At 31.3% G+C, this 16,311-nt stretch overlaps 2 protein-coding genes across 3 annotated transcripts; one reads left to right on the top strand and one right to left on the bottom strand.

The window, feature by feature from the left end:
* Positions 1-1,577: 1,577 nt before the first annotated feature.
* On the top strand, positions 1,578-4,608 carry LOC114182404 (RHOMBOID-like protein 2). The gene is made up of 5 exons (XM_028069273.2): positions 1,578-2,005; positions 2,813-2,976; positions 3,136-3,299; positions 3,571-3,821; positions 4,318-4,608. The coding sequence occupies exons 1-5, from the start codon at positions 1,719-1,721 to the stop codon at positions 4,430-4,432; spliced, it is 981 nt and encodes a 326-aa protein (XP_027925074.1). The 5' UTR covers positions 1,578-1,718; the 3' UTR covers positions 4,433-4,608.
* Positions 4,609-6,364: 1,756 nt separating this feature from the next.
* Positions 6,365-10,341, bottom strand: LOC114181978 (ubiquitin-conjugating enzyme E2 2). 2 transcript variants are annotated; one of them, XM_028068704.2, is made up of 6 exons: positions 10,175-10,341; positions 9,538-9,671; positions 9,371-9,396; positions 8,780-8,869; positions 8,612-8,700; positions 6,365-6,801 (listed from the first exon to the last, which is right to left on the bottom strand). In XM_028068704.2, exons 2-6 carry the CDS (start codon positions 9,660-9,662, stop codon positions 6,673-6,675), a joined length of 459 nt encoding a protein of 152 aa, XP_027924505.1. In that variant the 5' UTR covers positions 9,663-9,671; positions 10,175-10,341; the 3' UTR covers positions 6,365-6,672. The 2 variants fall into 2 exon arrangements, with proteins under 2 accessions (XP_027924505.1, XP_027924506.1); XM_028068705.2 differs by lacking the exon at positions 10,175-10,341 and adding an exon at positions 9,979-10,144.
* Between the last annotated feature and the right edge of the window lie 5,970 nt (positions 10,342-16,311).

The raw sequence follows: 16,311 nt of genomic DNA, 5'->3' as shown, positions 1-16,311 counted from the left end.
ATAAGATTTGATTAAAATGACTAAATCCACACATTTCTAAAGATGAAAAACTAAATTAGTCAAAAGTTTCAAAAAGGAACTAATTTGAAATTTAAGTAAAAGTTAATGACCAAAAACATATTTTTATATCAATCATTTTATTTTGTTAACATGTAAACATCATTCTAAAGGTTAAAATTTTAAATATAAATAATATTTTAAATACAAAAAAGATCATTCTTAAAAAATAGTTGTAAAGGTAAAAATTTAAAATATAAAAAATATTTTAAATACAATTATCGTATTGCAAGGGTCAACTATATTCAAGTTATTGTCTGCTTTGCGACCTAGAATTTTGTCACCTGTTTTGTTCTTAGAAGTCACATCGGAAAGTGGAAAGATACAAAATTATTTAAACTATCATTTGTTTCGACTTCTCGATGATGTGAGACTATTGGGTATATTAGAACAAGCCCCTCAATTAAGGGTGAGGGTAGTTTTCATCTCATAGATAAAGCTAATGTTCAATGTTCAGATAAGGAGGATAGTTTTCAGTCTCACATACGACGTTAATAAGATAACATTATTAGAGTCAATCATCACATCCAAGATATTGTTTGTTTTGGAGCCTATAACACTTTTAAGATTTTGACCTTAAAAAAGTGTGTCTTAGAGGGTAGAAGGAGGAATGATTGTCTTTGACTTTGACTTTTAAGTCATGTGAGACTATTAGACATATCCTAAAGACAACAAGTTCACTTCATGTGCTGATCAAAATTTTGAGTTTGGATATTTACTCAACCCAACAATTATACCCAAGAGTATCACCTATTTAGCATTATTGGCCTAAACAGTATTTACAAAAATATTTGTTTGAGCAGTTACAATATATATATATATATATATATATATATATATATATATATATATATATATATTATTACCATATTAATGTGCTGATTTGTTAATTATCATATATGTGGTGGTAAGTTTTATTAACTTTTATTTTACAACAGATATCATATAATCCAGAAATTTTGTAAATACACATTATACTCTCACATCTAAAAACTTACTTAAACATAGATAATTTTGACAAATGAATTTTCTCCATCTGGACAACAAAGTATTCAATCTCAGAACTATTAAAAACAATCAAGTCAAAGTACTACTTGAATCTTACCACCTATCAAAGTTTCATATTCATCTCTATTAGAACAACTAAAATTAATGTATATAAATTCATAATATAAAATCTTATCATACTTTTTGTTTATCCTACCATTTCAAAATTTCTAAATTTTTTCTTTGATAAAATAATCTAACAAGAACTTTTGTTTCCTTTCTATTTACGATTTACAATCTTATATAACATCCAAAGCATAATTCAATTGATATCAGGAAAATTGAATCAAGAGTGTTTAGATTTGAATTTTATAATGACGTCCACAAGGCATTTAATAGAAAAGTGTTAGTCGAAGAAGAATGAATGTTTATTGAAAAAATAACAAAAAAAAAAAAAAGTTTTTACCAGAGATGAAGAAGAAGGTGTTAGTTGGAAAGCTGAAATGAAACGTATATTTCCACTAATGGTTGATGTGTCCCTTCCACGCACTTTCCTTTCTCTGTTCACTCTTAGATTTAAGGCTTCCAAAGATTTCGCGTAGAAGCATTCAGAATTTTTGAGACTTCCAAAGTAAACGCGTCATTCCCTGAGTCAAGAATTCGAGACCAAAACGATGTCGTCTGCGAGGAGAGATCTAGAGAGTGGAGGAGCCACCAAGAACGCCACCACCTACTCCGCCGCTCCTACTAACTATGTTTACGATCCAGAAGTTCACTGGACCTCGTGGCTCGTGCCGCTTTTTGTGGCGGTTAACGTTGTTGTCTTCGTTGTGGCCATGTATGTCAACGATTGTCCCAGGAATAATCTCACCTTTGAAGGGGACTGTGTCGCCACGTTTCTGGGCCGCTTCTCCTTTCAGCCTCTTAGGGAGAATCCCTTGTTTGGCCCTTCTTCGTCTACGTAAGAGCTCGATCAACCATTTTTTTTTCTCGTTGGTTTAACTTTTTTTTTTTTGCTTGTTGATGCTGGGTTTGTTTCGGTTTGTTGGGTGCTGAAATTTGCTTCGTTTCATGAATTGGGTGTGGGGTTTTTGTGATCTACTTGTGTTGTTGAGTTTGGGTTTGGTTCTGCTGCCATGAATTTCGAACTGTTGTCTTTGTGGTCAAGTTTGATCTTACAGAAGTCAAATTTTATTTTTGATAAAGGAAATTCAGATAAGTTAGAATGCGTTTCAGGACCTCTTTTTTTTTTTTTTTTTGTCAAAATTGATCTTTGTTCTTGTTATAGGTAAAAGCATTGTATTCTGTTATAATCTGTGAATTTTTACTCTTCCAAATTTAGATATGTGGGCGAGGGACGAAATTCATCCATTATCTACAATTGAAGGACAAAGGTTAAGACAAATTTTGAAGAAAAAAAAACTGATTCCTAACACGCATATTACCCTGAATTAAATTAATAGATGGATTTTCTGTCTTTTATCATACAATCACAAATTTTTATTTCTCATTTTTTACTGTTCTGGATGCTTGGTGATAGATAATCTAAATCACCCTTATCCTTCTACTCTTTTGCTCGAATTATAGGTGGTAATTAATTAGTATTTGGTGTTAAATAACTAATAAAGTAAATGAAGTAATGACATCTATTTTTCGGCCGTGATGACTTTTTTTTTCATTTTAGATTGAAGTTTTTTGCCCCAACTCTTGGCAATGGCAAGTATCTATAGAGATATTTACTGATTTAATTTTTGTTTCATTTTTTAAGCTTATCTAAGATGGGAGCACTTCAGTGGTATGACGTTGTGTATCACCATGAAGGATGGAGACTTGTCACTTGCATTTGGTTGCATGCAGGAATTGTTCATTTGGCTGCAAACATGTTGAGTCTAGTCTTCATAGGCATTCGCCTTGAACAACAATTTGGGTTTGGTATGTTTTTCTTTTCCAGGTTTTAGTTTGAATTATACACAAAATTTTGAACAAAAAGTAGCATGGTCACTCATTCGGAAGTGTTCATCTTCTTTTGTGTTCTTCAAATTTTACCTTCGAATGGTTATTATGGCCTGAAGTTTGTGAAAATGTTGGCAGTGAGGATAGGAATCATTTACTTATTTTCTGGATTCGGTGGGAGCGTACTATCTTCTCTATTCATTAGAAACAACATATCTGTTGGTGCTTCTGGTGCTCTTTTTGGACTTCTTGGAGCAATGCTTTCAGAACTCATCACAAACTGGAGTATCTATTCTAATAAGGTGAGTATAGAGTCTTCAAACTATTGACGACTTGTTATGGAAAGATTTTGACGACTTCCTGTGTTCATCATCATGAATCTTGATATATAGGTTAATTTTATGTACCCTCTTCAAACTGAATTCATAAATACCCCTTTTAGTTATGGTCTTCTGAGTATTTTATTTTTCTTTTCATCAATTAGGCCTATTGACTTGCACATATGGGAAATACTTGGATAGTATATTTCAGATGATATTTCTAAGTTCCTGACCCTCTCTTTGCATTTTGCAGGCAGCTGCTTTGTTCACACTGCTGTTTATTATTGTCATCAATCTTGTCATTGGAATGTTGCCCCACGTTGATAACTTTGCTCATATTGGGGGATTCCTCACAGGATTTCTCCTTGGTTTTGTTTTGCTGCTCCGCCCTCAATTTGGGTGGTTAGAACAGCGACGTCTCCCAGCTGGTGTTCGCCTCAAGTCAAAATACAAGCCTTACCAATATGTTTTATGGATTGTCTCTCTTATTTTACTTATTGTTGGGTAAGTTATTTTTGAATTTAGATTCTCTGTTGGATTTTTTGGTATTGTTCATCTGTTGTGCTTTCAAAATATACTCATGAGTACCAAGATCAGTTTATTTTGAAGACTTAATAAAGAACTATATTAAAAAAAACTCAGTAGAGAATATGAACTCGTTCTTTTCTTAAATCCTCCTAACCATAACTCAAATAAAACTACTGTCATGAATTATAATTCAGCTGTTTTTGGTATATGAGAAGAGATTATTAGTTTGCTACATGAGATTATATTAACTAAATCTTAATTTGATCTTTAGAGATGTCTGTTCTCATGGCCTGCTAGGAAATCGAAAAAAACTGGTTATTTGTTTGCATAATCCACTCTACATCAACCAATACTGATTCTGTTATTTGCTTTGCCATGAGTATTTTAGTCTGTCTCAACTTCTGCATTTCTATTGTTATCACAGCAATGTAGATTTTCTCTAATCATATTGAATTTATTTGTTGAATAATAGGTTATCTATTGCTCTAGTGATGCTATTTCGGGGTGAGAGTGGATATGATCACTGCCATTGGTGTCACTATCTAACATGTGTTCCAACTTCAAGATGGAAATGCAATGACAACTAAAGAAAGGACATGAGCTATCCGTCGTTATATATGTAGCTATAGCTCTTACAAATTGAGTTATCTCTTTTTTTTCTTGGTATTTCCTGTCAAAAAGCGGTTATTGATTTGACAATGGGTTTATTTGTATTATAATTTTAACATTATAAATACATAAAGAAATTTATTTGTACATGAAATTCATTGGTTACTTTTCATTCATTTTCTGTCTGACTTTTTCTATTGCTTAGTTCGTTAGAGGCTCATCACTTAAACTTCACGTTCACACACTATAACCATTCGGTATGTAGTTCTATCTAACAACAATATTACCCAGTTATAGATAATTAACAAATTAATCTAACATCAATATGATTATTTGGCTTTCTCATATAATTTTTTGTTTTGTTCTGACTATTGCGCGATTTTGATCTATCATCAATGTTTTATGCTTGGATCCTTCGGTTCTTAGTTATTCATTGAAAATCTTTATCTTCAGTATTGCTCTACACGACCAAACATAATACAGGATATTATAGGTTGAATTGATGATTTTGAAGATGATAATTTTCGGATGTTGTAATTTTGGAATGGTGTTTAGATTAGTGTTTTCATTCCTTCTTTCCTTTTCTCTTTCTATCGTTCCCTCTTTTACCTCAATTAACCCAAGTCTAACGGCTTGGAACGATAGAAAGCAAGGAAAATGTGTGAAAAAAACATAGCACAATGTTCAAAGCTTTCCTAGGATATCGGGTTTGCTTTTTTATTTAGGCTTAATTTAAATTATAACATGGTATTTTGCATGAAAGAAAAGATAAAAGAATCTAGACAAACAAATTAAATATCCTAGTATAGACAAATCAAGAATTTACTTTTCAGTAGACCATTGGACAACATTACAACACCGTTGGACACCAACTTGAAATTAGAAGTCAATGAGCTCTAATTGTTGTACCATAAGGCGTCACCATGAGATCATTGGTAGCTCACTTGACACTGAATTCAAGTGGTCCGTTGGACAACACACGCTAGGATTGTTGAGTGTTCACTTGATAGTTAGCCTAGACAAATTTAATGTTGTAAACCTACCAATGTACTTAGGATTTTACTTCGAAAGGCTTATGGCGTTGGGCACCAGGGGGTGTCTAATGGACACTACCCTGTCTTATAGATGAAATTACAATATCTCACAAATATCACAAATTTACCTAATTATACTCCTTAGTAGGGATCTGGGTCTGTCATGATATAACTATAACCCTTTATGACAAGTGCATGATTTCGAATTCTACTCAATACACCAATTCTTTAGAGATCATGTAAGACAAATGTTATTGTATAAAAAAGCCATGATAATCTTTGTATGTGTGATATCCTTTATGTTATTAACAATTAAGTATGATGTGTGAAATGTTGAAATGATGAATAATTTATATGAATTAATGTTTAAATTTTATTAATATGATCTAAATTTAGTGTAGCTTACCATATTTTTTGTGTTTGTTTATTTTATAATTTATCCAGCTGTAATGATTATATGTTATACATAAACATAAAACAATACAAGTAGAAGGGTTAAGTAGTTAGACCCCCAATAGTCAATTAGAGTATAATTATTAGATAAGTATATAAGACATTAAATACATACTTTATACTTGTATGGTTGTTTAATGCTTAATATATAATTTGTAATAATTCAATTAGTAATATAAATATGCTAAATTGGGATATTACAATAATCACATTTCCCTCACCTTCTTTTTAACCTTTTTTTCTTAAAATGAATAACAGTAAAGCATATGTACTTACCACATTTACCATGTGTAGATGATACCTTAATTTTGAGAACGCAAAGATAGGAAAATATTTTGTTGTGAAAACTAAACTGCAGTTCTTTGAAACGTTAACTTCACGGTCTCAAAGGAAGGTTGAAAGCAAAATCCAACACAAACAATCTGACAAGAAAATCATACAAACTGAAGCTAGTTTTCGTAAGAAATTTGGACCATAACCAATTCAGAAAACTACAACTTATACATTGAACCGTGTAGACAATAATCCGATGCAAAATGACAGAATTCTATAATACATAAACTGACATGGACCATGCATAAACTACAATTGATTAAAGAAAAGATGATCCTAACATCCAAAACAGACAGGAATACGACATAAAATTCAGTAAGTTGGCACATTGTATTTCTTATAGGTAGCAGTGCAAACCAATTCATATCTTCAAAGTCCACAAGCATATAACGATCAGCTTAGTCAGCTGTCCAACTTTGCTCCACAATTTCTCTCACTCTTCTATTGTACTCGCGCTTGTTCTCACTAAACATTCGAGCTGCTTCTGAGTTTGCAGGAGAATTTGGGTTGGGATCACAAAGCAATGACTGCCAAAGTAAAATTAGCTTTCAGAAAATAATTATTAACATGCTGAATAATACATAAAAAGGATATCAAACGAGTGGAATCATGAGGATAAAGATTTAGTCATGCAAAATTACTTCTCAACCACCCTGGAATATAGATACACAGCCAGATTACATCAGAATGGAAAACAACAATTTACAACATTATCTCATCCTTGCTAAATAGTTTTTGTATATGCAGTGTGAAGAATATGTGTTTTGTATAGGCTTCACCTACAGACTTTCTCTAACCCTTGATCTTTATGTTTTCGGAGGGTACCCCTTATACCAATCTATTAATAAAATACACTTGTTGGGTAATAAAAAAAAAATAATATAATAATAATAATAAATTATGTGCACGTAGCAGCAAGAGCATCTGATACCATGATCTGACGATACAAACCCAGAAAAAGAATAGAGTAGAACTGAAGATAATGAATGTTAATAGAAAATAAAATCTGCACCAAAAAAGGAGAGGAATCTACTTTCAAAGGTTTTCCCATGTCAAAGAGTTGCTCCTTTCAGAAACTCTGTTTTATCAGACTACAATCAATTAACTAACTGATGATCCACCCCGACTGTTTAAGCAGACCGCACAAGTAATCATATGTCACAACTCTATTGAAACTTTTCCTTAATAACTGTAATTAGATGGCCCTGCTGGGCCTTATTTCCCAATATTCCTCTGATACAGGCCCTATCATGATCCTAATAGAGGGAAACATTGGGGCATGGTGCGTACCAAAGATACTCAATATGCTAGATTTAAAAAAAAATTACAAGTCAAACAACTGATACATCTGCCGTCAATGAACCGTAGAACAGTGATAGTAGCGCACAATTTACCAGGAAGCACCCATAGCAGGTTCAATTCCCATTGTCAAAAGGAACCCCACTCCCCCAAAACAAAAATAGAAACTAAATTATAATATATATATATATATATATATATATATATATATATATATATAACAATCTTCTATTTTATATCTTTTGTTCTGTAATTTTTATAAGCAAAATTGAGATGAGTTCACCACAAACAGAAGGATCCGAAATCCTTCTAAATAGAATATGCATGAAAGGAAAAGAATGTAAAGAATGCATCATATCTGAACAAAAAACAGTTTCTTAGCAGGTCAGACTTAAAAAAAATTCTTACAAGCCCTCATCCCCACGAACAAGGGAACTAAGAAAACAGAACCGTTTCATTACAGATTTTTTCACATTTCACGGCTTAAAATTCTGAAATTACAGTACAAGTGATAGCAATGAGATCAAATATTGAGCAGCGATATGAAAGGACTGACAAACAATATAAGAATCAGTAAAAATTGAGAGCTACTAAATCAACAAAGGGCCTTGAGATTTGTAAGGAAAACAAGAAAATGATATTCTCTTAGAATATTCATCATGTTCAGAATAGCAACTCCATTCTTTATTAAAATACAAAATTAATGGTAAAAAAGGAAAGGAAAAAAGTTAACATTACAAGTGAATCAAGACATGAATCAGAAAACAGCAACAGACATTTTACAACAAAAAGTAATTCCTAGTAGATAGCTCTTTCATAAAGGAAAAACCATAAGTAATTCTAGAAGAGCACAGGATTTTTAATTAATTTTGCACGAAATGTTGGTGTGGCAATACATATGTCAAGGAACACAAGACCAAACCTCAAGTGTAGAGTTAAATTATGTAAATATATCTGCTTGATATATTGGTTTTGTAATATACTAACAATGATATGAAAAAAAATGCAGAACTGACACTATATTACATAAGATAATACCTGGATAGAAGTGAGTATGGCAGCTACATCATATATGGGACTCCATTGATTTTGTAATATATCCAAACAAATACTTCCATCCGCATAAACTTCCCAAAGAAAAAGAAATGGCATTAGCAGCTAGATAGGTAATTTATGGAAGAAGAACCTTTTCAACCTAAAACTTACTGTTTGGATGAAACATTCGTGACACAAATCTTACAGTTGGTGGCTTGTTAGGATAATCCTCAGTAAACTGGAGAGTCAACTTAAACGTGCCTGAATAACTCAAAAATATGTAGACATTATTGTGATAAAGTTAAGATTATCTGACTATGAGCACCCAATTTCCATTTAACTTTTCCAAATCATAATAGAGCTTCAAGAGTAAAAAATGATTTAGCTAAATGGTCTAACAAAATATCTCTCCCTTGCAAATGTAAATGCAATCTCTAACATCAACATAACAACAAATGTCTTATTCCTCTATGTCATCACCTCAGGCAGAAATATAAGCCAATATACAAAAACAATGTAAAGCTAATATAAAACAATGTAATAGACAGATTATAATTAACACTGCCGTATCAGAAACTACATGGAAAAAATGTAACAATAAAATTGTTAGAAGAATGAAGGCATGGTACAAGCAACCTCATCTAACATTACAGAATCATTAAAGCGGCATACAGTATACAAGATGGCTAAATAACTGAAATGACACATGTATCAAGATTGTTCCAATATAGGAGTTATGGTATGGTAAAAGGACAAACTCACCTCCATCCCACGGTGTATCATCAGGACTGCAATCCAAAGCAGACAAGAAAGCAGAAAGTTCTTATGCATCCATACTTAAACAAAGTGGAGGAAAAAATGAAAGAAAACAAAGTGACTATATCAGAGAAATAAACAGCACAGGGAACCTTTTATCCAATTCAACTCACCCAAATATGACAGCATTCCACAGCATAATGTTATTATCCTGAGGGGCACCACTGATTCCTGCAGGTGGGTCTTGCTGCAGCCTTTTGAAATCTCTCATGAGCCTCTTCCTCGCAGGAGTCGACATTGCTACCACCTAAAACAAACAGTCACAAAGAGAAAACAAAAAAAAAACTTCAATTTTCTTTTCAACAAGAACAGAAAGATAGGCAAAACCTAGTTCACCGCTAGACGCATAAGAGACACAAGCAACAGGCCAATTCAGATTCCAACACATCCAAACAACTGGAAAATTTGAATACATAAATCGAAAGTGTAACAAAATTTTTCACAATCATCCTAGGGCAAAACCTCACGCCAAGAACAGGAAAAAGAAAAGCAATTAAATTTTCATTAATCTCATACTCCTCAGAAACAGAACCGCAAACCCCAAATTAAAATACCGGTGAGAATTCCGAAGAAACGTTAAAAATAGGGGGCTTTGATGTAGATCCACCCTCTGTATCAATCACCCAGAGTTCAGACAATAAAAACCGCAAATTGGAACAAACAAGAGAACGAATTGAAAAAAATAAAATAAAATGATTGAAACGCAATTGAATTGGAAAAAAATAGGAAAAGGAAGAAGAAATTGATGACCCGTTATGGTTATGAGTTGGAAGTATGTTGTGAATGAAACGCAAGATCGTTGAAGGGATGGATCGAGAGCGATGGCGCAGAAAAGACTATTGCTTGAATCTTACGATATTCATTCTCTTTTCTCAGAATTTAGAAGAAGGGTGTGTATTTGTATGGGTCTAATCACCCTTCCCTTTAAAATATTCCATTTATTTGGTCCAATATTTTCTTACGAAATGCTTAACCAATTTTTTTTTTTTTATTTCCTATGTTTATTGAATTTTCTTTACTTAAAATCATTTGTGTTTTGTCGATATCTCCTAGCCATTCACCAAATTCAAAATATTAATAGTTCGACAATTAGAAATATCTCTTGCTTTATTCTTGTTTTTTCTATTGTTGAAACTTTCTCAAATTGAAAGTTAGTTAAAAAAAAATCGATAGTAGGAACTTTGTAAAATTAAAAGTTAAACATTTCCTTATGCACATAACAAGAATATTTCATCTGTTTATTTGCATAACTTTAAAAGAACACATTAGTTAACTCAATTCACATTATTATAAATGTAAGTTTGCATTTTATTTTTATGAGAAAATAAAATTTCAATATAAGATTTTGAAATTATAAAAATCATAAGTCACTGCAAGTTGAAGAGGATATTAATATGATAGAGTTAGTATGAATAATGAAATTATATTTTATTTGATATTGATGTATTTTTTTATAGACTTTTGAGTGTTGGAAAATAAAGAAAACAACAATATTAAATAATTGTAGCTGAACCACTGATATTTAATAATTATAATTTAGTTGTTTTTTTTTAAATTTATTTATTAAATATTATTGTTGTGATTGTATTTGTAATTCGTCGAGTCAAACATTCTAAGTTGGACTACTACTTTGTCCATGTCATGTAACTCACAATAATACTTTCTTCTCAATAATTGTTTCATTAAAAAATAAATTCGTGACTTTAGATTTGATATCAATTATTAAATGTGTACTTAAAAATATTTTGTACTTAAAAATAATATTATGATTTGATTGTGAGTAGAATATTTAACCAAGAGAGAATTGAAACATATATGATTAAGAAATAAATGTAATTCTAAGTAAATAATTTTTTATGCACAATAGACTTTTAATAAATAAAAAAATTTATTTTAAATTTGGGCTTAACAATAATCTCATTAATTGCTTGGAAAAGGCTGAAAAGAAAATTGTAATTGTAATAGTCACCTTTTATTTGATATTTTCTTAACAATTGATAATAATCTCTTTCTTTATATTGATTTTGTATTAATTGTATCGTAGACTTTTTTTCTTATTTCATAGGAATTAATTCAATTATAAGAAGTTGAGGACTAAGATTGATATACTAATTTTGAAGAAAGATCTATTGATTAATCTTCAGAAGTCTTAAATAGAGTATAACATAGATCACTCAATCGACCAACATATTATGATTAAGGTTGCAAGGTCAACTATCTTAACCTCTCTCCAACCAAAACAAGACATTGCAGAACCAATAATGTTGAATAAATTTCAAACCTCATGGTTACTTTTTTAACTTTGAACCCAGTCATTACTCAAGAGCTTCTTCGTTAGCAGAAAAAGATCACCAATTATTCTTATATGAAGTAAGGATGTCCCACTAAGTCAAATAGACCATGTTTCAACTATAACACTTAAGGTGAACTCATTTTGGCACATAAATAGGACGATCAACTAAGTGAACGTAATGGGAGGGTTCTTGTCCAATCTACTATCGACAAAGGATAATTTCCTTTGGACATGCTTTATAGACACCAATTTAATTTGTAGGAAAGTTTATTTATTCGCATTTTCAAAATTTTTGTAATTACTCTGGTCGTTAATTAATGAAATTGTTTCTTTAAGAGAGGATTCTCTTGATTCTTGGATTAGAACGTCAAATTCTTATTAGAGATTAACATCTTCGTAGCGAATCTTCCTTGCTTATCAATCCTGATTGTGGCGTCTAGACTTATCAATTTTGGATTGGATTGTGATGTTTTGACTTATCAATCTTTTGATTGTGGCATCTACTTTGATCTTATCAAATAACCTTTTTGTGGCAAGTTTTCCTTTACTTATCAATTTGCTCGATTGTGGCGCATTCTATATCAGTCTTATGCTGTGTTTTTTATTCTAATTATACTGATTATTTTTACAGAACAAATCCAAAGTCAAAAAAAATCATCACCTTTCCTCTTAGGATCGTATCAATATCTAGATGTGAAGGTTTACGTCTAAGTGCTTTAGAGAAGGAGATGATTCAATTAAGAAAGAAACTAAAACAAGAACACGAAATAGAGAGAATAATTGAATGGAAACATGCTTGAAAGTAACAAAAGAGAAGAAAAATGAACAAAAATATGAAGGACATGAAAAAAGAGGGGAATTAAGGTGAAATACGCCACTTGAGGGGGGCATTAAGGCTCACCAACCCAAGATAAGTGGGGATGCATGAGCTCTAGGCTCAAGATAAGACTACTGAAGACACACTTTCAAAGGATAACACTTTCACAAATTGTCAAATATAAGGTAATTTTACTGAAAATATTCAACTCTTTTACAAGACTAGAAAAGCCCTTTTTTATAAGTGATGGAAAAATGGTCTCTTAGCAAATACACAAAGCTAAGGAATAAGAAGAAATTATATGGAAAATGTTTATATAAACTAGGTCATCTAAAAAGGAGACTCCTTGCATGGGGCTTGACCTAGCTTAGTCTCCAAGCGTCTCCTTTAAGCACCATTGACCTTGTAGAAGGGAAGGTCAACCTTTCTCTCCCAACCTCGTCCAAAAATGTGCCACCTATATGTCGGTACAAGGATGAGTCTCTCCTTCACTCCATGTAGTGGTATACTCTTCTAAGATGGCCCTAACTTATTCTACAAAACAAATAACCAAACAAGAGGGCAGCAAATCAAGTCAACAAAGGTCAACTCAACTCAAGTAAAAAAAAAAGTCAAAATAAAACTAAACCCCCACCCCCTATAAAAGAGAGAAGATTTAGAACCTTCCCTTCTAAACATGTTTATTCTCCCTAAGAATGTGCCTTCATCCTTGGTAGAGGTTAGGAGCTCATCAATTGGGTATGATTTTTTATCAAGAGTACTTCACACATATAAGACCTAGGAAAAATAATTATTTATTTAACACATATCTTAAGCAAGGACTTAAAATTCAAATTTTATACTAGAATGAGATACTTTATCCTATTTTTACTTCTCCAAGTTAGCAAAGTTTATCCAAGAAACTCACAATGTCCAAAGATAGATCTTCTATCAGTAACAAAATTGTTTAGCTTGCATCAATATATATCTTCAAGTTCAAAGTCTCCTTTTTTTTTTCTAAACAATAGCCCATTTTCTAAACTTGGCTTCAAATACTGAAGAATTTTGTCATTTGTTTGCATTTGTCTTTATCTTGGAACATGCAAAAACTAACTTACTACACTGTTACTACAAGAAATGTTTGGTCAACCTTTGTAATGGGTATTTTCTATAAGACAACTTTCTTCACTTCAAATTTTGCTATTTTATTCAATAGGAACTCATAAAGTTATACATTTAAACTTATACAGTTCTTTGAGTTAGTCACATACATGTTTCTTTCTAGAAGATAAAATTCTCCATTTTGGAATAAATCACCTCAATTTAACGAAATACTTGAGTTTTCCCCTAAGTCTTTTTTTTCTTTAAATTGGACCATGCTTTTTTTTTCTTTAAAGTCGATTTCTTTGCTTCATTATTTGTTACAATAATCTAACATTGATGAAAATCAACAATACAATGAGTTTACATGTAATGCCATGCTTTTTTATATCTTCAGTAGTAAAGATTATTTCAAGAAGAGGTCTTGGTGGAAATATTTCCATTACATTCACACATTGACTGCTACAAAGTTGTATTATTTCAAATGATCCATAACTTCATCCTTTGACCAAACCTCCAACAATACAATATGCTCAACTCCTCAAACATTTTGAGTATTATGTTATTGAGCTTATTAATAATCTTGTTATTGCTCCTCATTCTAGTTTTCCTTTTGGTGGTTGGGGGGAGGGAGGGGGGTTGAAATGAACTATAACTTCATCCTTTGACCAAACCTCCAACAATATAGTATGCTCCACTCCTTAAACATTTTGAGTATTATGTTATTAAGCTTATTACTAATCTTGTTATTACTCCTCATTATAGTTTTCCTTTTGGTGGTTGGTGGGGGGGGGGGGGAGGCTTTGTTTGTCCATTTCCATTTTGTTGATTGCCTCATCCTCAACCTTGATATACTCCTTGCATACCACGACACCAACCTCAATGATTACCTCACCCTTGGCCTCTTCCTAACATAGTTGATTTGTACAAAGTGGGTTAAGACTCTAGACCATACAAGGTCATTAATGATATATTTGACCCAAGTAGATTATTTAGTTGTATGATTGATGTTTAGTTGGTACTAACAATGCTTGATTAGGTCAAGACTTGTTGGAGAAGGCAATGGTAGTGATATGGGCAACAATTTAAGATGAAAGGCGACTTAAATTTTTGTGTCTCCATTGTTATTTAGTTGTTTGGCTAGTCATTCTAAAACGCACAAAGCCTAGACTCACACTAATTGATGACAAATCGACCTCGTTTCTCCACATCTTTGTTCTTACTTCGATGTTTATTTTCTTTAGCCATAATGTATTTTAGGCTCCTTATCATGAATCTTCATGTCTTGAAGACCATTAATGTGTAGGTTATCCAAAAATAGTTCATGTCATAGTCCATCCATCATTGCATGCATAACTACTGCAAGATTAAGTCCTTGGATTGTGAGGGGTACCACTATAAACTTCTATACAAATTTACAAGTGGGTTCATTATCTTATTGTCTTATGTTCTTAAGGGTCATTAAGGTTGAATCATTGCAAATTAGGCCTTAAACTTTGCAAACAAGGTTTGAATCCGTGGCGGATCTTGATAAAAAGTTTTAAAGGGGCCAAAATAATATACTCAAATTTGATATATTTTAATCATTGTCACTTAATAAAATTTTTTGAAGAGGCCAAAATAATATACTCAAATTTGATATATTTAATCATTGTCACTAATATAACAAAAGTATATATAATTCAGTATTGAAATATCCTTGTATGTTTTTCCTAAGAAAAATGATAGTTTTGAAGTTCTATTTGATATGGAACCCATTTTAAATAAGTTTTTCTAATTTCATCTATTACCCTTGATATTCCCATATTTGAAAATAAGTTCTAAAGAATTAATATGAAACTTTCCACTTATAATTCTAAAGAATCAATATGAAACTTCCCACCTATAATTCCTTTTAAATCTTAAGAAAGGGTTATCTAATTCAACAATTAAATCCTTAGTATCTTCCAAGGAAATAGGTGGAGAAGTGAATTTTTATTGTTTTCATCTTCGCGGGTATCCTTTCCTCACTTAAAAAAAATGAATCTATTATTTTATTCTTCATCAATATACCTAATTTTTAAAAATTATTAAGACTAAAAAATAATTTATCAAAATTAATAAAAAATTGAAAGACATAATTACTAAAAAGTAATATATGTTAATCAAGTCACATCTAAAAAATGTTATGAAAGAACATATAGTATATGACTTCTCTTTCGTCATAAAAAAAAATAAATATACAAAAAATTCATAAGAGAAAAAAATACTAAATATCAAACTAATATTTCCCAATCAAAAGACAAAAGAGAGTTATATTTTTTATCTTAAAGGAAGGAGGTAAGAGAATTGATGAGAAATGAAAGTTAGAAGAATGAATTTGTGTCTAACTTTCTATTTATTTTTTAAAACAAAAAACAAAAAAAGATATGCAAGAGTTATAAATGAATAAAATACATGAAAAACTTAAAATGGAAGAAAAAAAATCTCAATAAGATTAAATATTATATTCTATAAAAAAATAAAAATTAATTTAAATTTTTTTTAAAAGTATTTCAAAATATTTTTTATAAAATTTAAAAAAATTTGGGGTGGGGGGGTGGGGCCATTGCCCCCCAAACGACCTAATAAGATCCGTTGTTGGTTTGAATCAATTTGATTAAGTAAGGTGGTAAATCATAGTACCACTATAATGTTATTCCCTTAAGTCCAATTGGA

The sequence above is a fragment of the Vigna unguiculata genome, chromosome 4 (assembly GCF_037176805.1).
Source record: "Vigna unguiculata cultivar grain cowpea cultivar isolate G323 ecotype 2 chromosome 4, ASM3717680v1, whole genome shotgun sequence".
Classification (NCBI taxonomy): Eukaryota; Viridiplantae; Streptophyta; class Magnoliopsida; order Fabales; family Fabaceae; genus Vigna; species Vigna unguiculata.
The sequence above is the reverse complement of the archived record's forward strand: the minus strand, read 5'-3'. Positions and strand labels throughout refer to the sequence as shown.

Coding starts and splice junctions, on each gene's coding strand:
- LOC114182404 (XM_028069273.2), top strand. CDS start 1,719: ATGTCGTCTGCGAGGAGAGATCTAGAGAGTGGAGGAGCCACCAAGAAC. Junction 3,300..3,570: donor GGAGTATCTATTCTAATAAG/GTGAGTATAGAG, acceptor TGCATTTTGCAG/GCAGCTGCTTTGTTCACACT. Junction 3,822..4,317: donor CTTATTTTACTTATTGTTGG/GTAAGTTATTTT, acceptor GTTGAATAATAG/GTTATCTATTGCTCTAGTGA.
- LOC114181978 (XM_028068704.2), bottom strand. CDS start 9,662: ATGTCGACTCCTGCGAGGAAGAGGCTCATGAGAGATTTCAAAAGGCTG. Junction 9,397..9,537: donor TGGAATGCTGTCATATTTGG/GTGAGTTGAATT, acceptor TTTGGATTGCAG/TCCTGATGATACACCGTGGG. Junction 8,701..8,779: donor ACGAATGTTTCATCCAAACA/GTAAGTTTTAGG, acceptor TTCTTTGGGAAG/TTTATGCGGATGGAAGTATT.